Source organism: Ascaphus truei, chromosome 18 (genome assembly GCF_040206685.1).
Source record: "Ascaphus truei isolate aAscTru1 chromosome 18, aAscTru1.hap1, whole genome shotgun sequence".
In the NCBI taxonomy this organism is placed as follows: domain Eukaryota; kingdom Metazoa; phylum Chordata; class Amphibia; order Anura; family Ascaphidae; genus Ascaphus; species Ascaphus truei.
The window spans coordinates 37,402,161-37,425,364 of NC_134500.1; the positions used below are offsets into that span (position 1 = coordinate 37,402,161).

Below are 23,204 nucleotides of genomic sequence, written 5' to 3' on the forward strand. Positions count from 1 at the left end.
GAGAAAGGCGGCAGCTGTTTCCACGCCAAGGCCAAAGCAACAGGTTAAGGCTAATAAAGAAAACCTTCTGCTGACCCCCAAAGGCTAAGGGTTTTAATAGACGTAAGCCTTATGTCAAGAAGAAATACGGTGATGTACACTCAACGCCAAAAAAATGGCAGCCAACCCATCGAACCCGCAGACCACTTCCTCCAATAAGCTTCGACGATTCTGCCGCCGCTCTCCCGGATATCTTCAGCCCGTCTTCTCCACTACTTGTCCTCGATGCTGCCGCCGCCCTCCCGGAAACCCACAGGCCATCTTCGCCACTGTTCTTCGACGACGTTGCCGCTGGTGCCCCTGAAATCCACGGGTCTCCTTTGCGCTTAGATGACTCTGCCGCTTCTCGCCCGGAAATCCAGAGGTCACTTTCTCCATTCCTCTTCAATGCGCTGCCACTTCTCTCCCGGAAATCCACAGGTCACCTCCTCCACCCTTCGACGACACTGCCGCTTCTCTCCATGGAACCCCCATCTCATCCTCCGTAGCACACATTCATCCAGATGTCCACAGCACGCCATGCACAAGAAGCAGCTCGTTAGACCGGATGCTGAATGGGATAAGTGTGGATATCCCCGGGAACTCTATTGTGCTGGCAAAGATAGATCTGCTTCTGGAGACCATGCTAAATACATAGATCTGCTTCTGGAGACCATGCTAAATATGGATGAACGGATGCTAAATATGGATAAATGGATGCAGAAGATGGATGAACGGATGGAGAAGATGGATCGACGGATGGAGAAGATGGATCGACGGATGGAGAAGATAGAGACTGACATAGCGGGGATACATAATTTGCTGTGTGTTCATGTCCCTTTATCCCCGACGCCGGAGCAGGAGGGTGGCATGGATGTGATGAATGGGACCTTCGACCACCTTCCATCACCAAGCGCACCCCCTCCACCAGAAGATTTTGTGTACATGTATGCCGTTGAGGAGGAGTATGACATGACAACCCTGTCAAAACCACGGCAGGAGACAACACGGCCACCAAGACAGGAGGAAAGCTTCCTCCCAGACAACCTACCCTCGCCCGCCGCCACAAGCACACCCGCTCACAGAAGAACACCCGCTTCCAGAACGCAACCTACATTCGCTTGCATCAAAATGGTGCCCGACAAAGTGAACTATGAAGGAAATCGCGAAAAAAAGGCGCTTCCTGACAATTTAAGAAAGACCATTCTGGAGGAATTGCGGCGCTGTTTTTCAATTACAGATCTTTTAATGAAAGGCGTTCGAGACTGCATTAATGGCATTTTGCGCCATGCAGGGCATCGGCCCTGGAAGGACAATCCGGTGGGGTACGCATTTGGGTGAGTGTTCAACTGTTGTAAATTTTTTGTAAATGTTTTGTTCCATGCCCCAAGGGTCGCAAACAGGCCCGGTTTTCAAAGGTTATCCTGAAAACCGGGCCTGATTGAGGCCCTCGAGGACTGGAGTTGTACAGGCCTGACTGACTGCTGCAAATGTTTTGACTTGCTGTACTTTAATAAAGGAGATGTTGCGTTTTGTATATTTTATGAATAAATAAAAAAATTTAATAACAGGTAAGACATACTGTTGTACTGTAAATGTTTTTACTTTCTGTACATAAATGTTTTCACTAGCAGTAAACCATACACCTGTTGATGTTTTGAATTGCTGTGCACTTAAAATGTTTTTACATTGTACAGTATTTGTAAATAAATGTTTTTGTACTTACTCCACCAATAAAATAAAATGTTGATTTGTTCTAAATTGTTCCATTCTCCTTTGATACTGAAACAAAATACAGTGTTTCTAGAATGTACTGTCCATGCATACTGTACTGTATACTGTACAGTAGGCATGCTCAGTACTGTACATCACAAGAGTATTAATAAAAATATAAGACACATATGTACTGGTATAGAAGACACATATGTACTGGAATACATGTAGAATAAATGCATACTTTTTATTTTTTTCGGGTTTATTATACAGTATATATAAAAAAGTATTGTATACGGTCTGAAAACATCAGCATACTGTTTCAGGTATTCTATCCTAATCAATAACAAGGGCCACTAAACTGTAGACTCCGGTACATGGTTTTTTAAATCCGATTCAGCAATGTGCAGGCAATGTTACACAAAGCGATATTATCCATCGAAATCCCTCCATTAGCTGTTTTCCGCATGAGATGACAAGACAATGTTTTCTTTTCTGAGGAAAAACAAAAATAAAAGTTTTACTGTAATGGTCAGTCCCCTAAAGAAGTTCCCAGTCAGTCCCACCAATAATTTTCTCGGGGGGTGTCTCCTGTTCACATGCGCCTACCGTCGATGTGATGATACGCATATGTGTTTCAAGAAGGTTCCAATACGCATGCGTCTAACGTTCCACCAATTGTTTAGTACCTGCTGTTCTGTAGAAGCCGCTCAGCCAATGATATTGCTTACAGTAGAATCGCTTGACTTTTGAATCGCACTGATATTGATATTTTCAAAATAAAAAAAAAGAATAAAATACGGCAACATTACTCACCATAGAATTTCCCAATCAGCTGGCGCCGGGCCACAGCCAGTCCAGTATTCTTGATCATACGCGTCGTTGACTGGTGACAGCGGGACTACTACACCTGTAGTCAGCTGATGAGGCTGGTAATCGCTTAGGTACATGCAAGCTTGCTCGAAACTGTACGTGAAATCCGGCTCAGGCTGCAGGTATCCGTGCGTGGACAGACAGCAAGGGTTGTCACTGACGGTCGGACCGTTATTGGAAGCTGGTGCTGGTGCATTGCTTGCCAGCGACTGTCGTTTCTTAGTTGGTTTTAACACGACCTTTCGCCTTTTGGCTGCATGATCATAGATACAGGAAAAACCCGGTGATACACACCAATACCCTCCAATAAATTCGGGATCAATATGAAAAAAACATGGATCGCTACATAACTTTTTCCTTATTGCACGCTTCCACACATGAGGAGCTGGCGAAAATTTGTAAAAGTCATAGTTTTCGACAAAATACTGATAAATTTGAACAACTGTTGCCATCTTATCTTTTGCATTAATCGCGGCCCATATTAAATAAGCGTAGGTTCTGTCGGGTTTTTGGAACACGGGCTGCATTTGTACACTCATGGCGGCGGGACTGACTATCTAGAATAACTGAAACTGCTGTTTGTCTTTCTTTAATATGAAAAGCCTAAATTGATACATTATTGTAACCTCTTCCTTCAGTCCCAAGGCCAATTTACAATAGCCCACTGTGGTATCTTTTTTAAATGAAACACCTGCAAGTCGACACATTACTGAATCGCATGCGCATTACAAATCATGAATATCTGCCATCTGGGGCGGTTCCAATGGGGTGGGGGGTTGAGGGAGTGATGGGGTGGGGTGATTGGGATGATGGGGGGGTGATTGGGGGGGGTTGATTGGAGTGATTGGGGGGGGGGGGTGATGTGACACTTCTGGTATCCTACACACACACACACACACTCTCCCATGCACACACACACACACACACTCTCTCTCCCTCTCCCCCCTACACACACACACACACTCTCACATGCACTCTCTCTCCCGCCTACACACACACACACACACACACTCCCCCCCCCCCCTACACACCTTGGGATCGCTGTGGTCTCCCCCGGAGAGCGCCATATCCCACAGAGAGATGGAGAAGAGGTGGGGGGCAGGCTGGGTGTCGCCCTCGGCGGCTGTCGCTGCGGGTCACCGCCGGGACATGGGGGCGGCGGCTGCAGCCTCAGCTCAGTGGCCGGGAGAGATTGGGGTGAGGTGGGGGGGGGGTCACAGAGGCCGGGAGAGTTTGGGGTGAGGGGGGGGGTCACGGAGGCCGGGAGAGTTTAGGGTGAGGGGGGGTCACAGAGGCCGGGAGAGATTGGTGTGAGGGAGGGGGTGGCGGATGGCCCGATGCGAGGGGGGGGCGGATGGCCCGATGCGAGGGGGGGGGGCAGATGGCCCGATGCGAGGGGGGGGGCAGATGGCCCGATGCGAGGGGGGGGCGAATGGCCCGATGGGAGGGGGAGCGACAGATGGCCCTGCAGGGGCCTGAGGCAGACAGGCGTGGAAGGGGCTGGCTGCCGGAAGGGGGAGGAGTGGAAGCGCTGAGGAGGAAAAGTTGCTGAGAGGCGGGGAGGAGCGAAGGCACTGCTCAGAGAGCCGGAGGCGGGGTAATCTCCCCGAACAACATGACCCCCAACAACATGAACCGGCCTCCGGCTTTTTTTTTTTTTTTTTTTCTCCAGCGCGGGCGGGGGAAATTTAAAAAACACGTGTGCTGCTTGGGCCAATATTTACTCGCCCGGAGGTTATATTCACACGCCCCGGGCGTGTAAATGTATATAATTGTCGAACACTGTATATATATGTGTGTGTGTGTGTGTGTGTGTGTGTGTGTGTGTGTGTGTGTGTGTGTGTGTGTGTGTGTGTGTGTGTGTGTGTGTGTGTGTGTGTGTGTGTGTGTGTGTGTGTGTGTGTGTGTGTGTGTATATAGTCTATCTATCTTCAATTTTTTTTTCCCCCATGAAGTAATACATTGAGTTACCTCTCGTTTTCAAGTATGTCCTGGGCATAGAGTTAAAGCTGCAGTTCAGTCTTTATTTATTTATTTTTTTAATTTATTTTTTTACTTCAATAGTTTTATGTGTGCAATCTCTAATTACCTAAAGAACTGTATAGCTGTAGGTCAATTCGTTCTTCATGTATTGATAGGCGAAATTTGGTGACATAATTAGAGCTGGCATATGTTTATATTCTGCCTCTGTCACTCAGTGGAAGCTCATGAATATTCATGAGCACTCCTGCACTGACATGTGCTAGAGGGAGGGCAGGGCTGACAAAGGGGTGTGCCAGAGCTTGTGACAGGACATGAAGGGGCAGTGCCTTAGCAAATGGCTGTTAAAATAGAATACAAGAAAATTGGTCTTTCAAAGTTGTTTTTTTAAAAACAGAAAATGCTAAAAGTATTTTTTCTTACTACTGAACTGATTTATTAAAAAAAAGCACACATGCAGGATATTGACTGAACTGCAGCTTTAAGATGACAAATAGTACATGGTTACAAATACAGTTACATAAGGGAACAGGGTATACATTATATGCAAGACACAGCATGCACAGTTAGAGATAATATATATTATAGGCGTATGTAACAGTTACAGACCAAATTAAAATGTGAGACCGCTTTAGTTTTGAAACAACTTATCCTGGTGGTGGCTGTGAGAGTCTCTGGTTTGTTGTTCCAGTTTTGGGGTGCAAGGTAAGAGAAGGAGCGGCCGGATACTTTGCTGAACCTTGGGACCATGAACAATCTTTTGGAGTCAAATCTCAGATAAGTGCTGCATGTGGTAGAGGGGAGGAGCTTGTTCAGATAGATGGGTAGCTTGCCCAGAAAGTATTTGAAGACAGGAAAGATGAACCTTGCATCTAGACTCTAGTGATGACCAATCTAGTTCTTTGAGCATTTTGCAGCGATGTGTGTTGTAGTTGCATTGCTGAACAAAACGGCATATGGAATTGTAGAGGGTGTCAAGTTTGCTAAGGTGGGTTTGGGGTGCCGAGAAGTATACTATGTCCCCATTGTCAATAATTGGCATTAGCATCTGCTGTGCAATACAATTTCTGACCAGCAGACTTAGGGAGGATTTGTTCCTGTAAAATACACCTAGTTTGGCATAAGTTTTGGATGTCAAGGTATCAATGTGCATCCTGAATGTTAAATGGGAGTCAAACCATATGCCCATGTATTTAAAACTAGTAACAGGAGTTAGGGTGGTATTAGCGTTGGTTCTGATCTGAAGCTCAGTCATTGGAAGCTTTAGAAATTTAGCCTTGGTCCCAAATACCATTGTTAGACTTGTCAGTGTTTAGAAACAGTTTGTTTTGGGAAATCCAATTTTCAAGTCTCAAAATCAGATTGAAGTATGTGTTCAAGGTCGGAGAGGCTATGGCTGTGTGCATATGTGTCCTGGGACATAGTAGAGTAGCCTGTGCTGAGCCGCGCTGAGCAGGTGCACTTACCCCCTGCATCTGTCATCAGCGCGGCTTTAGTATTTTGAAGAGACAGGCAAATTTAAAATTTGCCGCTCAGGGGACATCCAATGGGAGCGAGGGATTAGCCACACCTCCGTTCGGCCTTCGCCTTGCCTCTGCCCCGCCCCAAAAGCGCACTCATTACCTCGCCTGCCAGGACACAAAAAAGCTCCAGTTTGTCCAGTTTGAGCAGGCGAGGCAGAGCAGGAGCGCGGATCAGCGCGGCCCGAGGCACCATGCCCGAGGCCTAAGATTGTGTCATCTGCATACATGTGCATTGAGGCTCCCTTACAAGCTGTAGGAAGATCATTAATGAACACTGAGAAGAGTAGGGGCCTCAGAACAGAACCTTGCGGGACACCACAGGTGATATCCAAGGGGTTGGAGTTAGAACCTGAGATGGATACATGTTGGGATCTACCTGATAGGCAGGACTGAAACCAGTTTAAAGCATGCTTCCCTAATCCAGAGCTCTGGAGTTTGTTAAGCAAGATAACACGATCAGCAGTATCAAAAGCCTTTGCAAAATCTAGGTATACTGCACCAGTGAGTTGTTCCATTCCACACTGGATTTCATTGCAAACTTTTAGCAGGGTAGTTACGGTGGAGTGTTTGGGGCTGAAGCCAGATTGGAATTGGCTAAGGAAATGTGTCTTGGTATAGTAATCGCTTAATTGGGAGTGAACACATTTTTCCATGACTTTAGATAGTATTGGAAGAAGAGAGATTGGTCTGTAGTTTGAGACTGTGTTTTTGTCCCCACTTTTGAAGATTGGAACAACTCTGGCAGTTTTCCAGGTCTTAGGGATATGACCTGCAGACAGAATAGAGTTGACTATGGAAGTTCCATTTATGACAACCCTCTGTTTTTTCCCATTAAGTATTCCTGAATATTATCCCGTATAAAACCTTCATGTAGTTTCCCCACTTTTGAAGTCGGGCTTACAGGTCTGTAATTCCCCAGTTGTGATCTAGCTCCCTTTTTAAATATAGACACTACATCTGCTTTACGCCAATCTTGTGGTACTGAGCCTGTGGAAATGGAGTCCTTGAATATTAAATATAATGGTTTTGCTATTACTCAGCTTAACTCCTTGAGAACTCTTGGATGTATGCCATCGGGGCCAGGTGCCTTATTTACTTAAATTTTTTCAAGTCGCTTATGAACTTCTTCCTCAGTTAACCAATTGTTCATTAACATGGAGGTTGTGGCTTCTTCCTCTGGCACTACTATTGAACTTGATTTCTTCCCTGGTAAACACAGAGGCAAAGAATTTGTTTAATACCTCTGCTTTTTCCTTATCTCCAATAATCTGCCTACCCATCTCACACTGAAAGGGTCCTATATTTTCTTTTCTCATTTTTTTGTTATTAAGGTACTTAAAGAACATTTTAGGTTTGATAACCTTCCAGAAGTTAGCTGGGTTTGATGTATTCTGGAGATGATTGTCAGAGTAATATTGTGCTTTTGCATGCCTTGTTTGCCTTGTGCACATGTTCCGCAGGCATCTGTAGTGATTGAGATCCTTGGTAGTGCCAGTTGCTTTGTAGCTTTTCCACAAGGCATCCCTGAAATGGTAGAGTGCTATGAGGTCAGTTATAACCAACGGTAGGTGCCCCCCCCCCCCGTACTCTTATTCTGCTTAGTGGAGCGTGGGTATCACAGAGTTTTAAGAATTCTGATTGGAAATAGTCGAGCGCAGAATCAGGGTCGGGAATGATGTTGATTCTGTACCAAGGGCAGTTGGTAAGGTCATCCAGAAACTGTTGTGGGTTAAAATGTCTAAATGTTCTAGTGAGGAGAACTTTAGGGCTTGATTGGGGCGGTTTAATTTTCCTTACACTATTGCATGGTCACTGAAAAATGTCAGGAAGAATGCCAGAGGATTGGATTCTGCTGGGATTTGAGGAGAGAAGCAGTCTAGCAAGGAATGGCTGTGAGATTTCAGGTTTGTCCGTGTGGGTTGGGAAATGAGTTGCGTTGGGTTAAGTGACTTGAGTTGTATCTGGATTTTGTGTTTTTTTGATGGTCGAGCCAATTGATGTTGAAATCCCCAAAACTAGCAGCTCACTCTTCTCATTCTGAGAGGAAATGGAGCCAAGAAACTGGGTAATATCAGTCAGGGACTGTAGAGGGGCTTTTGGGGGGTTGTAGATGCCAGCAACCAAGATGGGCTTAGAAAAGGGGAGGCAGATTTTGCCAGCTAGGATTTCAAGAGGGTGGGCTTGAACTCAATTTAACAGTTTAAATTGTAAGGTGCCTGCAATATAAAATAACACCCCTCCTCCTCTCTTTGACCTATCTCACCTAGAAATGGAGTATCCCTGAATGGCAATATTTGCATCGGTAATTTTAGGGGTTAGCTATGTTTCTGTGAGAACGATGGCTTTGAGTTTTTGCATAAGTCACCATGCCCTTAGTTCATCCAGTTTGGGCAGCAGGCTCCAGATATTTATATGGGCGACAGATAGACCTTTTTGGAATTTGAAGGGGGTATTCTCAGGGGTATGGGACAGAGTTGAAAGGGGAGGGCCTGGGTTAGGTTCAATATCACCTGCTAAAGAGAGTAATAGTATGAGTAGAAATTTGAGTAGTTGTTTGCAAGTTGTAAATTTGTGATGTTTGCCATTAGAGTGAGCAGTGGTTGGTGTGCTGTTTTTCAGAGTTCTCCACCAACATGGCCAAGATAGTGCAAGGCGTTTAAGTAATCCAGGATGTATGGTGATGTTGGGTGTGGGCCATTAGGGAGGAGTTTGTAGTGGATAGAGAGTAACATTTCCATGAGGCCACTAGAGAACAAAGTTGAGGTACCTGGTTCATTATCACAGAGGTAGGTAATGCTGCATGAAGCTGTTGAGAGCCAAGTGAGTGTTTGCAGACTAAACAGGAGGGGTGTGCCTTTTCCTTGTTAAAATGTTGTGCTGCATTGCAATTCTAGGGCCTATTCAGGGTTTGCTGAGTATGAGTGGGGTAAGGGTTGGGGAGGACAGTTGTGTGCAGTCCGTGTTGGGAGACGCTGCAGCAAAATAAGGTGTAAAGGGTGTAAGGTGTGGTCAGAGTAGCTCACAGTTTGTTGCCTTATGTAGAAGAGTTTGCAGAAGATGCAGAAGATGCAGTCCCCAGTCCAGCTCTAGTCAAACTATAGTCTAACTATATATTCTCACTTAAAAATGATCACTTAAAATGCATCACTCTAAAATGGCAATGCAGGGGGTGATGGTACTTTTATTTTTATATATCCAAGGTGTGTGTGTTCATTTGCATGTCTTAGATATGTCTTAGGCCTCGTGGTGAGGCGCGCTGGTGCTCGATTCCGGAAGCGTAAGTCTTACTAAAATTTTAAATTCAAGTGCTTAAGGGAGCGCAGGGCCGGTCACGTGAGCGGTTCGCCCAATGAGGGCAAACCAGCTCCGTGACGTCACAGGCCTCCCCCCCCCCCCTCGGACGGCATGCGGACCAAGGCCAGGGAAAGCACCCGCTTTCCCTCAGCGCGCCTCAGTACGACTGCTGCAACCCTGGACGCAGCCTTAGACAGGCGCTGTGGGGTGTAGTCTGGCATTGGCTGAAAAGCGGAGACGGTGAGCGTGTGTTGTCGGGCATATTTTGTAGGGGTAAGCGGGGACATAGAGGAGCAGACGGGAACGTGGGGTGCAAAGTGGAGGCGGGATAGCGGAGCGGCCGGGAAGGCATTTTAAGACAGTAAGCGGGGAGCGGCTGTATATGGCGGTGCCTGCGAGAGCGGGTGGGGTGTAGTTGGCCCACCTGTCAGGCCTGCTGAGCAGAGGCGTGGTGGGGTCTGCACAGTGGAGGTCTTGTTTTGTGAGGGGTATACAGCGGGGGGGTGGACAGGAAAGAAGGGGGGTGGACAGCAGAGACGGTTATATTGAAGGTGTGTGATGTTGAAGGAGGTAGAGAGTTGGAGAGAGGGTTTGAAAGTGAGGTGTGTGATGATTGAGGTGGAGAGGTAGTAAAGGGCGCAGGGAGAGAGAGGGTTGGTAAGTGGGTTAGACTTGCCAAGGTCGGTGGATGAGTCCGCAGGGGTGATCCCAGGGGGGTTAGGTGAGTCCGCAGGGAGAGAGTGTCAAAGGCTATGCTGAGGGCTCAGTTTAGACTTCAGAGTCTCGGGTGACAGTCTCGGGGTATGGTGAGTCTGCAGGGGAGAGAGTCTGTGGCAGTATGTGTGTGTGTCACAGTGGAGTAGGTTTGTCCATGATGTCAGTGTACCTCGTGGCCAATGAGGGGCGGGCGGACCGACGGACCAATGAGATTCCCCACATCTACTAACAATCAAACACTTTTGAGTTTTATATATATATATATATATATATATATATATATATACAGCTAAAACCCGTTATAACGCGGGTCTCGGGGTCCACCCCGAGACCACCGCGTTACTAACAGGGTCGCGAGAAAAAAAATGGCCGCCGCGCTTTAGCGCATATTCATCCCGCGGGACAGGAGATGGGAGCGGGCATGTCCCTCCGCTCCCCGCTTCCCCCTGTCACCGCGGGACAGCCCGCGGGGCAGGAGATGGGAGCGGGGATGTCCCTCCTGTCCCCGCTTCCCCCTGTCACCGCGGGGCAGGAGATGGGAGCGGGGATGTCCCTCCTGTCCCCGCTTCCCCCTGTCACCGCGGGACAGGCCGCGGGGCAGGAGATGGGAGCGGGGATGTCCCTCCTGTCCCCGCTTCCCCCTGTCACCGCGGGACAGGCCGCGGGGCAGGAGATGGGAGCGGGGATGTCCCTCAGGTCGCCGCTTACCTCAGATCCCGCTGCCTGCATGGAGGTGGTAGCGGGGGGTTTCTTCTCCCCACCGCTGTCCCCGGTGCTCCCGCTGCCTGCGCGGGAGGAGGGGGGGGAGCGGGTGGTGGTGCTGGTCGCGGCCTTTCCTCTGCTCCGACCCCACCCCCCGTCTGTGTAGAGTGAGAGAGTGTGTGTGTGTATGTATATATGGGAGAGAAAGTGTGTGTGTGTGTATGTGAGTGTGTGTAAGTGTCTGTGAGTGTGTGTAAGTGTGTGTAAGTGTGTGTGAGTGTGTGTGAGTGTCTGTGAGTGTCTGTAAGTGTGTGTGAGTGTCTGTAAGTGTGTGTGAGTGTCTGTAAGTGTCTGTAAGTGTGTGTGTGTGTGTGTGAGTGTGTGAGTGTGTGTGTGAGTGTGTGTGTGAGTGTGTGTGTGAGTGTGTGTGTGAGTGTGTGTGTGAGTGTGTGTGTGAGTGTGTGTGTGTGTGTGAGTGTGTGTGAGTGTGTGTGAGTGTGTGTGAGTGTGTGTGTGTGAGTGTCTGTGAGTGTGTGTGTGTCTGTAAGTGTCTGTAAGTGTCTGTAAGTGTGTGTGAGTGTGTGAGTGTGTGTGAGTGTGTGTGAGTGTCTGTAAGTGTGTGTGAGTGTGTGTGAGTGTCTGTAAGTGTGTGTGAGTGTGTGTGAGTGTGTGTGAGTGTGTGTGAGTGTGTGTGAGTGTGTGTGAGTGTGTGTGAGTGTGTGTGAGTGTGTGTGAGTGTGTGTGAGTGTGTGTGAGTGTGTGTGAGTGTGTGTAAGTGTCTGTAAGTGTCTGTAAGTGTCTGTGAGTGTCTGTGAGTGTGTGTGAGTGTGTGTGAGTGTGTGTAAGTGTGTGTAAGTGTCTGTAAGTGTCTGTAAGTGTGTGTGAGTGTGTGTGAGTGTCTGTGAGTGTGTGTGAGTGTGTGTGAGTGTGTGTGAGTGTGTGTGAGTGTCTGTGAGTGTCTGTGAGTGTGAGTGTGTGTGAGTGTGTGTGTGTCTGTAAGTGTGTGTGCAGTGTGTCAGTGTGTGCAGTGTCAGCAATGAGCAGTGTGTGTGCAGTGTGTCAGTGTGTGCAGTGTGAGCAATGAGCAGTGTGTGTGCAGTGTGCAGTGCAGTGTGTGCAGTGTGTCAGTGTGAGCAATGTGCAGTGTGTGTGCAGTGTGTGTGTGCAGTGTGTCAGTGTGTGCAGTGTGAGCAATGAGCAGTGTGTGTGCAGTGTGTGTGCAGTGTGGCAGTGTGAGCAATGAGCAGTGTGTGTGCAGTGTGTCAGTGTGTGCAGTGTGAGCAGTGTGCAGTGTGTGTGCAGTGTGTCAGTGTGTGCAGTGTGAGCAATGAGCAGTGTGTGTGCAGTGTGCAGTGCAGTGTGTGCAGTGTGTCAGTGTGAGCAATGTGCAGTGTGTGTGCAGTGTGTGTGTGCAGTGTGCAGTGTGTGTGCAGTGTGTGTGCAGTGTGTCAGTGTGAGCAGTGTGCAGTGTGTGTGCAGTGTGTCAGTGTGTGTGCAGTGTGTCAGTGTGAGCAATGAGCAGTGTGTGTGCAGTGTGGCAGTGTGAGCAATGAGCAGTGTGTGTGCAGTGAGTGTGTGCAGTGTGTGCAGTGTGCAAAAAAAAATTTTAAAAAAAAATGTAAAAATTTTTTTTTTTTTTTTTTTTTAAACGGGAGCCACGGGAAAACCGCGTTATAACCGAATCGCGGTATAACGAGGCGCGTTATAACGGGGTTTAGCTGTATATATATATATATATATATATATATATATATATATATATATATATTTTTTTTTTAAGTTATGGTGGGTGAAAAGGTGACTAAACCCTCCACCGTATAGCATATAAAAATATTACTTGTGAGCACATTCACATGTCTTAGACAGGTCTGCAACCCTGTCCTTCACCATTATCACATAGCCTACAGCCTTCCACTGCAGCAAGGGATTACAATACAATATATTATACTTCTGGAGAATATGACCACCTTTAACACTGGTTTTATTGATTGTTGTTTGCACATTTCACCACAAGGTGGGGCTATTAGTCTTACATTTGTTTGAGTACCTCAAGCTATTTTCACTGTTGAAAACTGTAGGGGAGCACCGATCCTGTTCTATTTGTGTTCCCACGTGGTGAACGCCAACCATGTATTGGCTCATGGTAGTGCTCTTTGTATTTTGTTGCTAGGACCTCAAATTAAACCTTTTTGCAAAAACTGTACAGTTCAATATTCTGAACTTGAGATGATTGAGATCATGAAACTCTCTATATATAAGAGGTCTCCCTTTTATTACAGAGATTCTATTCCTGAAAACTGCTTTGGGAACCAGTTTGTGGTGTTCGATGATATTCCCCTTTATTGGGACGCCTGGGATGTGATGGACTATCACCTGGAGACCAGGTAATTGTAATTGATGAACAATTTACCCTGACCATGTGCACCAATCTGGTCTCCTGTGTTACAAACTAACAAGTTACAATATCACTTCATGTAGCACTTTCTGAATGCAGGAAGCTTATAACAAGTTACAATATCACTAGGGAAAAGGAGCGGCTCAGTGAGTAAAAACTGGCACTGAGTTTGAAGCAGGGGAACCTGGTTCAATTCCCGGTGTCGGCTCTTTGTGACCTTGGGCAAGTCACTTTATCTCCCTGTGCCTCAGGCAACAAAATCATAGATTGTAAGCTTCACGGGCAGGGACTGTCTGCAAAAATGTGTCTGTAAAGCGCAACGTAAAATAGTAGCGCTATACAAGAACAAACAAGTATTATTATTATTATTATTATTATTATTATTCATGTAGCCCTTGTGATTGCAGGAAGCTTATAACAAGTTTCATAGTTACATAGTAGATGAGGTTGAAAAAAGACGTACGTCCATCAAGTTCAACCTATGCTTAATTTAGACAACAGATGCTTTATCCTATATCTATATTTGCTTATTGGTCCAGAGGAAGGCAAACAAAAAACCCCAATGACATATCGTCCAATGATATCTCATAAGGGGAAAAATAAATTCCTTCCTGACTCCAAGAATTGGCAATCGGATTAATCCCTGGATCAACATCCTTCCCATGTATACTTATTTGGTATATCCCTGTATACCTTTCCCATCTTAAAAGATGTCCAACCTTTTTTTGAACAAATCTATTGTATCTGCCATCACAGTCTCCATGGGTAATGAATTCCACATTTTAACTGCCCTTACTGTAAAGAACCCTTTCCTTTGTTGCTGATGAAATCTCCTTTCATCCAACCTTAAGGGATGGCCCTGAGTCCTATGTACTGCCCGTGGGATGAATAGTTCATTTGAAAGCTCCTTGTACTGTCCCCAAAATATATTTGTATATAGTTATCATATCCCCTCTTAGTCGCCTCTTTTCTAATGTAAACAAATCTAATTTAGCTAGCCTCTCCTCATAAGTTAGATTGACCATCCCCTTTATTAATTTGGTGGCTCTTCTCTGCACTCTCTCTAGTTCCATAATGTCTTTTCTTAGGATTGGTGCCCAAAATTGTACTCCATATTCAAGGTGTGGTCTTACTAATGCTTTGTAAAGGGGCATAATTATGTTTACTTCCCTTCCATCCATTGCCCGTTTGATGCAAGATAAGATCTTGTTTGCCTTTGCAGCTACTGCATGACTTTGGGCACTATTACTAAGCCTGCTGTCTACAAGCACTTACATGTATCTGTATTAAATCTCATCTGCCATTTACCTGCCCACGTTTCCAGTCTCTCCAAGTCCTTCTGAAGAGAAATTACATCCTACTCTGATTCTATTACCTTACACAATTTAGTATCATCAGCAAAGATGGAGACTTTGCTCTCGATCCCAACCTCAAGGTCATTAATAAACAAGTTAAAAAGCAGGGGTCCCAGTACCGATCCCTGAGGTACTCCACTCACTACTTTAACCCAACCTGAAAAAGTTCAATTTTTTCACAATATTTTTTCATTTATCCTCATACTGTATATATAAAAATGAAAATTGTTTGTAAATGTGGGGATTCTCATTGGTCAGTCGGTCTGCCCGCCCATGCCCCTCCTCCCCCACGGCTCTCATTAGGCAAGAGGTACACTGACATCACGGACACACCTACTCCACTGTGACACACACAGACACACACACACACATACTGCTTCAGACTCCCACCTCTGCAGACTCGCCATACCCCCTGAGACTGTCACCTTTAGACTGTGAAGCCTAAACTGAGCCCTCAGCATAGCCTCTGAGACTCTCTCACTGAGGACTCACCCTACACCCCTGGGATCACCCCTGCAGAGTCACCCACCGACCCTTGTAAGTCTAACCCACTTTCCAACCCTCTCTCTCCCTGCGCCCTTTAGTATCCTCTCCACCTCCTCAATCATCATGCCCCGCAACATCATCACTCTCTCGCCCGCTCCCCGCTTACTCTATCAAAATGTCCGCCTCCCTGCCCGCTCCCCGCTCAGCATGACGCTTACTGTCTGAACCGCTACTGTGACAAAATGGCGCTCCACCACTCTGATGTCCACCCCCCCCCCCCTTACCCGTCCACGCCACCGCGCATCAGAAATAACTAGCTCATGGCAGCTTCACACTCCCTCCGCCTTCCCGCCCGCTCTGCGCTCAGCAGTCCGCTGTCTCTGCTTACCCATACTAAATATGCCCCACAAGATCACCCACTCGCACGCTCCCCGCTTACTCTATCAAAATATCCGCTTCCCCCACACGCTCAGCAGGCCGCTTATATTCCCGCTCGATACGCAATGGACATCTGGCCCCATCTTCGGCGGCACCGCTACTCTGCCAAAATGTCTGCCTTCCCGCACCAAAACAATATTCACCCACCTCCATTGTCCCCCTTCCTTACCACCATTCATGCAAAAAATTTACATGACCGCCTCTCCACACTTACCCTTCCAAAATGGCCACCTTCCACCACGCTCCGCTATGCACCCCCCTCCCTTCCCCCCACAACCCCTTCAATGCATGCTTACTGTATCAAAATGTCCGCATCCCCCACACGCTCCGCGCTCAGCAGGCTGCTTACCTTCCCGCACGATACGCAATGGACATCTGGCCCCATCATCGTCTGCACCGCTTCTCTGCCAAAATCGCCACCTTCCCGTCCGATACAATATTCACCCATCTCCATTGTCCCCCTTCCTTACCACCCTTGATGCTAATAATTTCGATTACCGCCTCTCCACACTTACCCTTCAAAAATGGCCGCCTTCCACAATGCTCCGCTATGCACCCCGCCCTTCCCCCCACCACCTCTTCAATGCACGCTTACTGTACGAAAATGTCAGCATCCCCCACACGCTCAGCATGCCGCTTTCCTTCCCGCCCGAAACGTAATGGCTGATACGCAATAGACATCTGGCCCCATCATCGTCGGCACCGCTTCTCTGCCAAAATCGCCACCTTCCCACCCGATACAATATTCACCCATCTCCATTGTCCCAATTTAGATGACCGCCTCTCCACACTTACCCTTCCAAAATGGCTGCCTTCCACCACGCTCCGCTATTCACCCCCCTCCCTTCCCCCCACAACACCTTCAACGCACGTCTAATTATAATGCCTTTCTCTGACCCTGGACCCCCCCTCCCTATGCCTTGCTCTGCCCCTACCCTTTACACACAACTCCCACACACTGAATTATATCAACTTCACACACTTACATACAAATCTCACCTCCATAACACAGTCATGCCAATACATAATGCTTTTTTTCACATCACAAATGCCCACATTTTCTTTTATCCATTTACATCACGGGCAACGCCGGGTCTATCAGCTAGTTTATTTATAAAAATGTTTTACCAGGATATAAAACATTGAGCTACCTCTCGTTTTCGAGTATATCCTGGGCACAGAGTTATAAAAGATACATGTTATCACTTTATGTAGCACTTTCTGATTGCAGGAATCTTATAGCCGGTTGCAATATCATTTCATGTAGCACTTTCTGATTGCAGGAAGCTTATAACAACGTCTCTGAAAAAATTGGAGATTAGCAGCCATGGGGGACTTCGAGGAATTGTAACATTCTCTTTACAAATCAGTGCGAACAGCACAATCATTCAAGAGATCATACTGGATGCCTTGTGCCCTTACATCAGATTTAAGACAAAGGTATGTACTGTAAGCGCGTGATGGTCAATTTGTCCAACTTAATTTGCATTACATTCATGGCTCAAATATATATTTTAAAATGCAGTGCTATCCTATTATTTTTATTAGGATTGCCCCTTTTATGAAATTGTTGAACATTTGTATGATTTTTTTTTTTTTTGCCAAGTATTGAAGCATTTGCTAAATTTTTGAGCAATGTGCTAGGTTGTTGAAATGCTAAATTTGGGAAAAATTGTGCAGTGCATCTTCGTAGACACTCTAGATGCAGTATTACATGTACTTCTACTGGCGGATTGCGAGGGAATGTTACTATGATTAGAAGTTGGTCTCCCTTGCAAGGCATTTTCTCCAGACATTCATTAGAACCCCTTTCTATTTATAAGCCTTGAAATATTTATTGTACTGACAATAATTTATTTGTTCGCGTTGGATACCTAAAATAGCCGAACCTGCCATTTTTTCCTCTCGTAGTTCTTCATATTCAATGACACACCTAACTATTCATCATGATACAAATTGTTATTACAATAGGTAAGGCTCCAGGGTTGAATCAGAGTAACCTATAGTATTACCTGTACTCCAAATGTATTATTGTTATTATGTATTTTTAGGTAGTCGCCATATTCCGCAGTGCATTACACTGGTGTAGAAAGAGCTAAAAGCAACAATACAACATAGAACAATATAATACAAAAAACTGTCACATAATGGTATCAAGAGTGAAGAAGATGCCTAGGTGATAATATAAAGGAAATGTAGAGACAAAAGATTTCATGGGGTTAGCGGAAACATGTACAGTATACTGTGTCACAGGTAACTGATATTGAAGTACTGTAGAAGTGGAATGAGAAAATATGTTAAGGCGTTAAATGAACATTTAGCTCAATAGATGGGTGCAAATAAATATCCCACCTTTCAGTATATATCAAATAGTCCACGGTCCGGTTCTTTTCTCAATTTATTCAGAGACAATAGAAAACATCTTTCACAGCACCATTTGAGTCTGTTACATCATTCAGGCATATATACAGTAATTTAGTTATAGAGTGGAGAATATTTAGCGTGGGTGTTAAATGATTCTGAATTCTATAAATCCAAATACACTCTTTATACATTTTCCTTAACCAGCCTTAACATAGCAATCACCTATGTTTCTCACTGTCAGCCCAATCTTCTTGGTCAATCAAAAACATTAGAACACTGTTTCTTTATTTAGCAATATTTACTCTGATTTAGAAGACCCTCCTTTGTTCTCTAACTATAGGATTAACTATGTTCCTAATCTTTCAAGACCTATCTATTGTATTGTCTTTTAATACTAACTATTTAACCAACTTTTGACTCCAAACTCATGACCATATTGACTGTACGGGATTGAAGCTCCTTTCAATCCTGTCTAAGGCAGCAAAACAGGAGCCAACATACTATTTTAGCGTTAGCAGAGGCTGGAATTAAGTTAGTAGTCTAATATTCACGGTCGCCCTATAATCGGGCTGATACGATATTATCTTTCCTATTATCATCTCCCTGTTTAGTGTTTCTGTGCTAGCCATGTTCTCCCACTCTTTATATTAACCAACCAGTTGTATGTATCTCTGTGGTTTCACTCTCTCATTAGGTAACATGGAATGAGGCTCACAAGTTCCTGAAAGTGGAATTCCCAGCTATGGTTCAAAGTACAAATGCCACCTATGAGATTCAGTTTGGGCACCTTCAGAGGCCAACTCATCGGAACACTTCCTGGGACTGGGCACGATATGAGGTGAGAGATTTGCAGAAATTACAAAACAGTCCCAACAGTTATCCATAGACAAAACTATCCTTTAATTTCAATGCTGTCTGTCTCATTTCCCTCATTTCTCTCTGTGTCGCTGTCATCTATTGTCCTTCTGGATCTACATCCCAATTTTTTGACAACTTTGCAGCCTGGTTCCCTCACTTCCTCTCTTCTGACACCTACTGTCATGCTTGGAGACGTTAACATACCTATTGACAATCCCACTGCCGCCTCAGCTGCCCATCTTATCTCTCTAACCTCCTCCTATGGTCTCTCCCAGTCAACCACCTCTCCTATTCACTGCAAGAGCCACTCGCTTGACCTGGTTGCCCCTCACTGCCTCCAAAAGTGCTCACGCACTGCAGAACGTTTCTAGAGGAAATTCCACTCAAAAGAAGACTTCCTCCATGATAAATGTATGGTCTCCTCCTACAACCCTTCCCTCTCCCTTGCCAAGCAAACCTACTTTTCTTCACTCATACAAACTTTGTCCTCCAACCCTCAAGCCTATTTACCACCTTTAAGTCCCTTCTCCGCCCAACTATACCTCCACCCTCATGGCCCGAGACCTCGCCACCTACTTCAGACAAGATGAAGTCCATTAGACTTGACATCTCTTCATGTAAAGCTCCACACGCAACACTTATCTCCCCATGCACACCTAAATTCATTCTCAGCTAATTTTCCTCTATGACCGAGGATGAGGTCTCCACGCTTCTCATCATCTCTCTCTACATCCTGCCCCCTTGATCCTATTCCCTCACATCTCTGCTCCCTCTCTGGCACACTACGCCCCACCCTAACTCACCTTTTTAGCCTCTCTCTCGCCTCTGGCACATCCCCATCTTCTTTCAAAATGCAATTGTCACGATGGACGGAACTTATCAACACATTTATATTCTGGGGATTTCGATTGAGCACACAAGTTAAGCAAAATAAACTGACATTTATTTCCTTAATAGACAAACATACAACAGACGACAGAGAAGCCAATGCTACATCCAACATGACAGAAATACACAGTCAAATACTTATATATTCTCTTGAAATAGGGTCATTTTAGTTTAACCCTTTGGCCAGAGGGTTAAACTAAATGACTTTATTTCAAGAGAATATATAAGTATTTTACTGTATATTTCTGTCATGTTAGATGTAGCATTGGGCTTCTCTGTCTGTTATATACATATGCCACGCTCAATAGCACTCCATTTTGACACATATACATATATATTTTGTGGGGGCTCAGGGGTTCCCAAAAAGAGCTTGCTGGGGTTCTGTGTTTTGTTAGACAAACATACGACAACCTTAGAATACACTTAATAATTACACTTGCTGGGATAGGGAACAGAATAAATTGTCCAGTGAACGAAAAGCACAGAAATAATGTCCCTTTAAATTGCAGTCCGTTTGCAAAGGGGCGCAAGATGCCAGGCCCATAAGTCCGTGTAAAATGAAATGTTCGTTCTGGTTCTTTGGGGTTCGTTCTGGAATCCCCAGGGCTAACGAAATCCTGAAGCAGGGCTAGTTTCCTTGGTGCGATGTTTTTAACCCCTTGCGTTCTGGAATCGCTGCCACTGTACTTAGATCTTATCCGCTTGAAGAAATCAGGTAACAACCACCCAGGGATGAGGGTTACAGGCCTCTTTAAGGACAGGGGCCCTTGGAGTTTTTCATTAGCCTCATCCCATTGGCAAGGAATTAACTTCCTCCTATCAGAGCCTGCCCTGTAACGTGGGAAAATCCTAGGGCCAGCCCGGGTAGCACTGAGCATGCTCAGTGAGCAGCTTGGTAGCACTGCTGAGTAAAAAGGGGCCTCTCGTTTCTGGGGACGCAAAGTCTGGAGTTTGGTCCCAAGGTGGGAAAAATCCAGTTTGAGTAACAGGATCTGCTACTCAGAAACATCCTGATTAAGTCACACTTTAAGACTCTGGGGTCTTTCATCCCCCACACGTCCCTAGACCCACAGATGTTGCCTCACCAGGGGGCTTTTGAAGCTGGAGAAGGAAATACCCCCCAGCTCATGTATGCATAACATTTGTTACTCAATGCATTACAAAGGCAGGCAGAAAAAATAGCATCCTGCCTGTACATTTAAAACTGCCACAGAAAGGCACTTTATCAAAAATATATGTTTCACTTATGACAAAGTTATATTTTTAATATGTGTGTGCTTGTGGGGTTACACTGAGGCTGCACACCAAAAATCAGGGTGCTGGCTCACTCCGTTCCCGCGTTAGCAGTCTTAATGGAACGGCTCCTGTTATTCAGCACTGCAAGTAGAGACTAGCCTGCAAAAAGGGGACAACCATGCATAGAAGGGAAAATGGTACATGGGAACAGCATATACAATTAACCCTTTCACACCCAATACGATTTAGGATTAACCAGCCAAGCATACTGCCTTTATTAATGCGCTGATTAATCCTATTATCGTCACAGCCGTCATCATGCCCCTTCTCAAGAAACGCTCAATTGACTCATACTCACCCTCTAATTGCCCCCTAATCACAAATAAACGATGATAATAATAATAACTAGATAAGAAACCAACAGCAATCTCTTCACAGCAAGTCTGGTAGTCAACAGAATTGTCATTGTTTTGTTTTTTGTTAAGTATTAACTGTCACTTTGTTTAATCCAGTGTTTTTCAACCAGAGTTCCTAAGGACCCTAGGGTTCCCCAGGCATCCCTAAAGGGTTCCCTGTAATTTTACGTCATTTTAAAATTGTACCAAATACAGAAGAATTTACAATGGGTTTAATCTCGGATGCGCTGTTAGGGTTTGGGTTCCTTAACCAAACAAAGGTTGGAAACCACTGGTTTAATAAGATGGCGTTATTAACAATAGTATATCAGTTCAATCCCACTGCTAGAATGTTTTGCCAGTAAATTGATGCAAAATGAATTTGCAGCAAGGTATTTTACGTACAGTTTCTCTTCAGCGTCTTGAACGTCTATGGGACCTATTCATTAAATGCTAAATGTGTATTTTCACACAAACACACATTGTATCATTAAACAGTTCTCTGCGTTTAGGTGACGATTTGGTTCCATCTATACAAATTTGTGCAGTATGCAAATTAAATAATCTCACAAAATTAGGTAATTCTATTCAATGCAAAATTGCATTTTGTTTAAATGTCCCGGTCGCATGACACCAGAGAATTGAACGTGCAGCGCGATACCGGCACCCCAAACCGGCCTGTATCTCGGGAAGCAGGGTGTCCCTGGGGCTGAAATTAATGCAGTTCAGCTCCCGAGACTCCCTGCTTCAATACTATGTAATTAAAATAAAAGCAGCTTCATTACCATGGTGGCTATCCGCTAAGGTAATAAAGGGGTTAAACCAAAGTATCTGGTGTTGGGGTAGAGTGGGGATAGGTGCCCCAGGGTGGGTTGCGGGAGGTATATTTACAGTGCTAATTTGGCATATGCTTTGAACACGCGATACTGTACTTCTCTTGTATCGATACGTTGTATTGTATTGAACTTGTGGTTCTTATAACGTTCTCACTGCCAGCAGCACATTGTGGGGAAACGATGAAAGCTTCCACATGTTGTTCTTCATTTTTGGTCTGCCTTCCTCCTGCAGGTGTGGGCTCACCGCTGGATGGACCTGTCTGAGCATGGCTTTGGGGTGGCAGTCCTGAATGACTGTAAATATGGTTGCTCTGTGCTTGGGAACGTACTGAGTCTGTCACTGTAAGTGCAAACTGTGAAATAATATGTGAAGGTGCAAATTGTTATAATGACTCCAAAATACATTTTTATTATTCTTATTAACAATGGTCGACAAATCACCAAAAAATATACTCGCGAACAAAAAAAATATACTCGCCACCTAGTACCACACGTGTGCTGCTTGGGCCAATAGGAGCTCGCCACGATGTTAAATCCACTCGCCCGGGGCGTGCAAATGTATAGGTTTGTCGAACACTGCTTATTAATAATAATAAATAACTTTATTTCTGCTGGTGCTTTTCTCCCAGTGGGACGCAGAGCGCCTCACCATTACAGTATAGTGAGCAGTAAGCAGCATTGTACATAGGATGTGTTACAGACAGAGTCCCTGCTTAGATGATCTTACAATCTGTTTTTGGTGCGTGAGGCACAGAGGGATAAGGGGATTTGCCGGAGCTCACAAGGAGCCGACACCGGGGATTTGAATAAACCTCTCCTGATACAAACTAGGTGGCGCTGTTATTTCCAGAGTCCGTGTCATTTCTCACTGAGCCTTTTCATTTTAATAAGCAGCGTCTTGTCATTGTTATGCTTCAGCATTTTAGAGATATCTGCTTTTATCTGTTTTGGATGTTTTTGGGAGTGTAATAAATAGCTGCAATAATATATTGCAAATTATTATCCGTATAGCGACTGATTCTTTACTGCCTTTGATCTAGCAGCTCATCCGGCAACCTGCTATTAAACCCTGCACATATAATTCAGTGGGCTGATAAGTGTGTGTTGTTCCTTTTGTAAACTTAGCTTGTTTC

At 45.3% G+C, this 23,204-nt stretch overlaps 1 protein-coding gene across 3 annotated transcripts in view; it reads left to right on the forward strand.

The window, feature by feature from the left end:
- MAN2C1 (mannosidase alpha class 2C member 1) overlaps positions 1-23,204 on the forward strand; it is a 113,902-nt gene that overhangs the window by 83,260 nt on the left and 7,438 nt on the right. For all 3 annotated transcript variants that reach the window (XM_075576120.1, XM_075576121.1, XM_075576122.1), the window contains 4 exons: positions 13,100-13,204; positions 16,778-16,934; positions 18,553-18,696; positions 22,304-22,413. In XM_075576120.1, the coding sequence (XP_075432235.1) occupies positions 13,100-13,204; positions 16,778-16,934; positions 18,553-18,696; positions 22,304-22,413 (516 nt within the window). The remainder of the gene's footprint in view (positions 1-13,099; positions 13,205-16,777; positions 16,935-18,552; positions 18,697-22,303; positions 22,414-23,204) is intronic.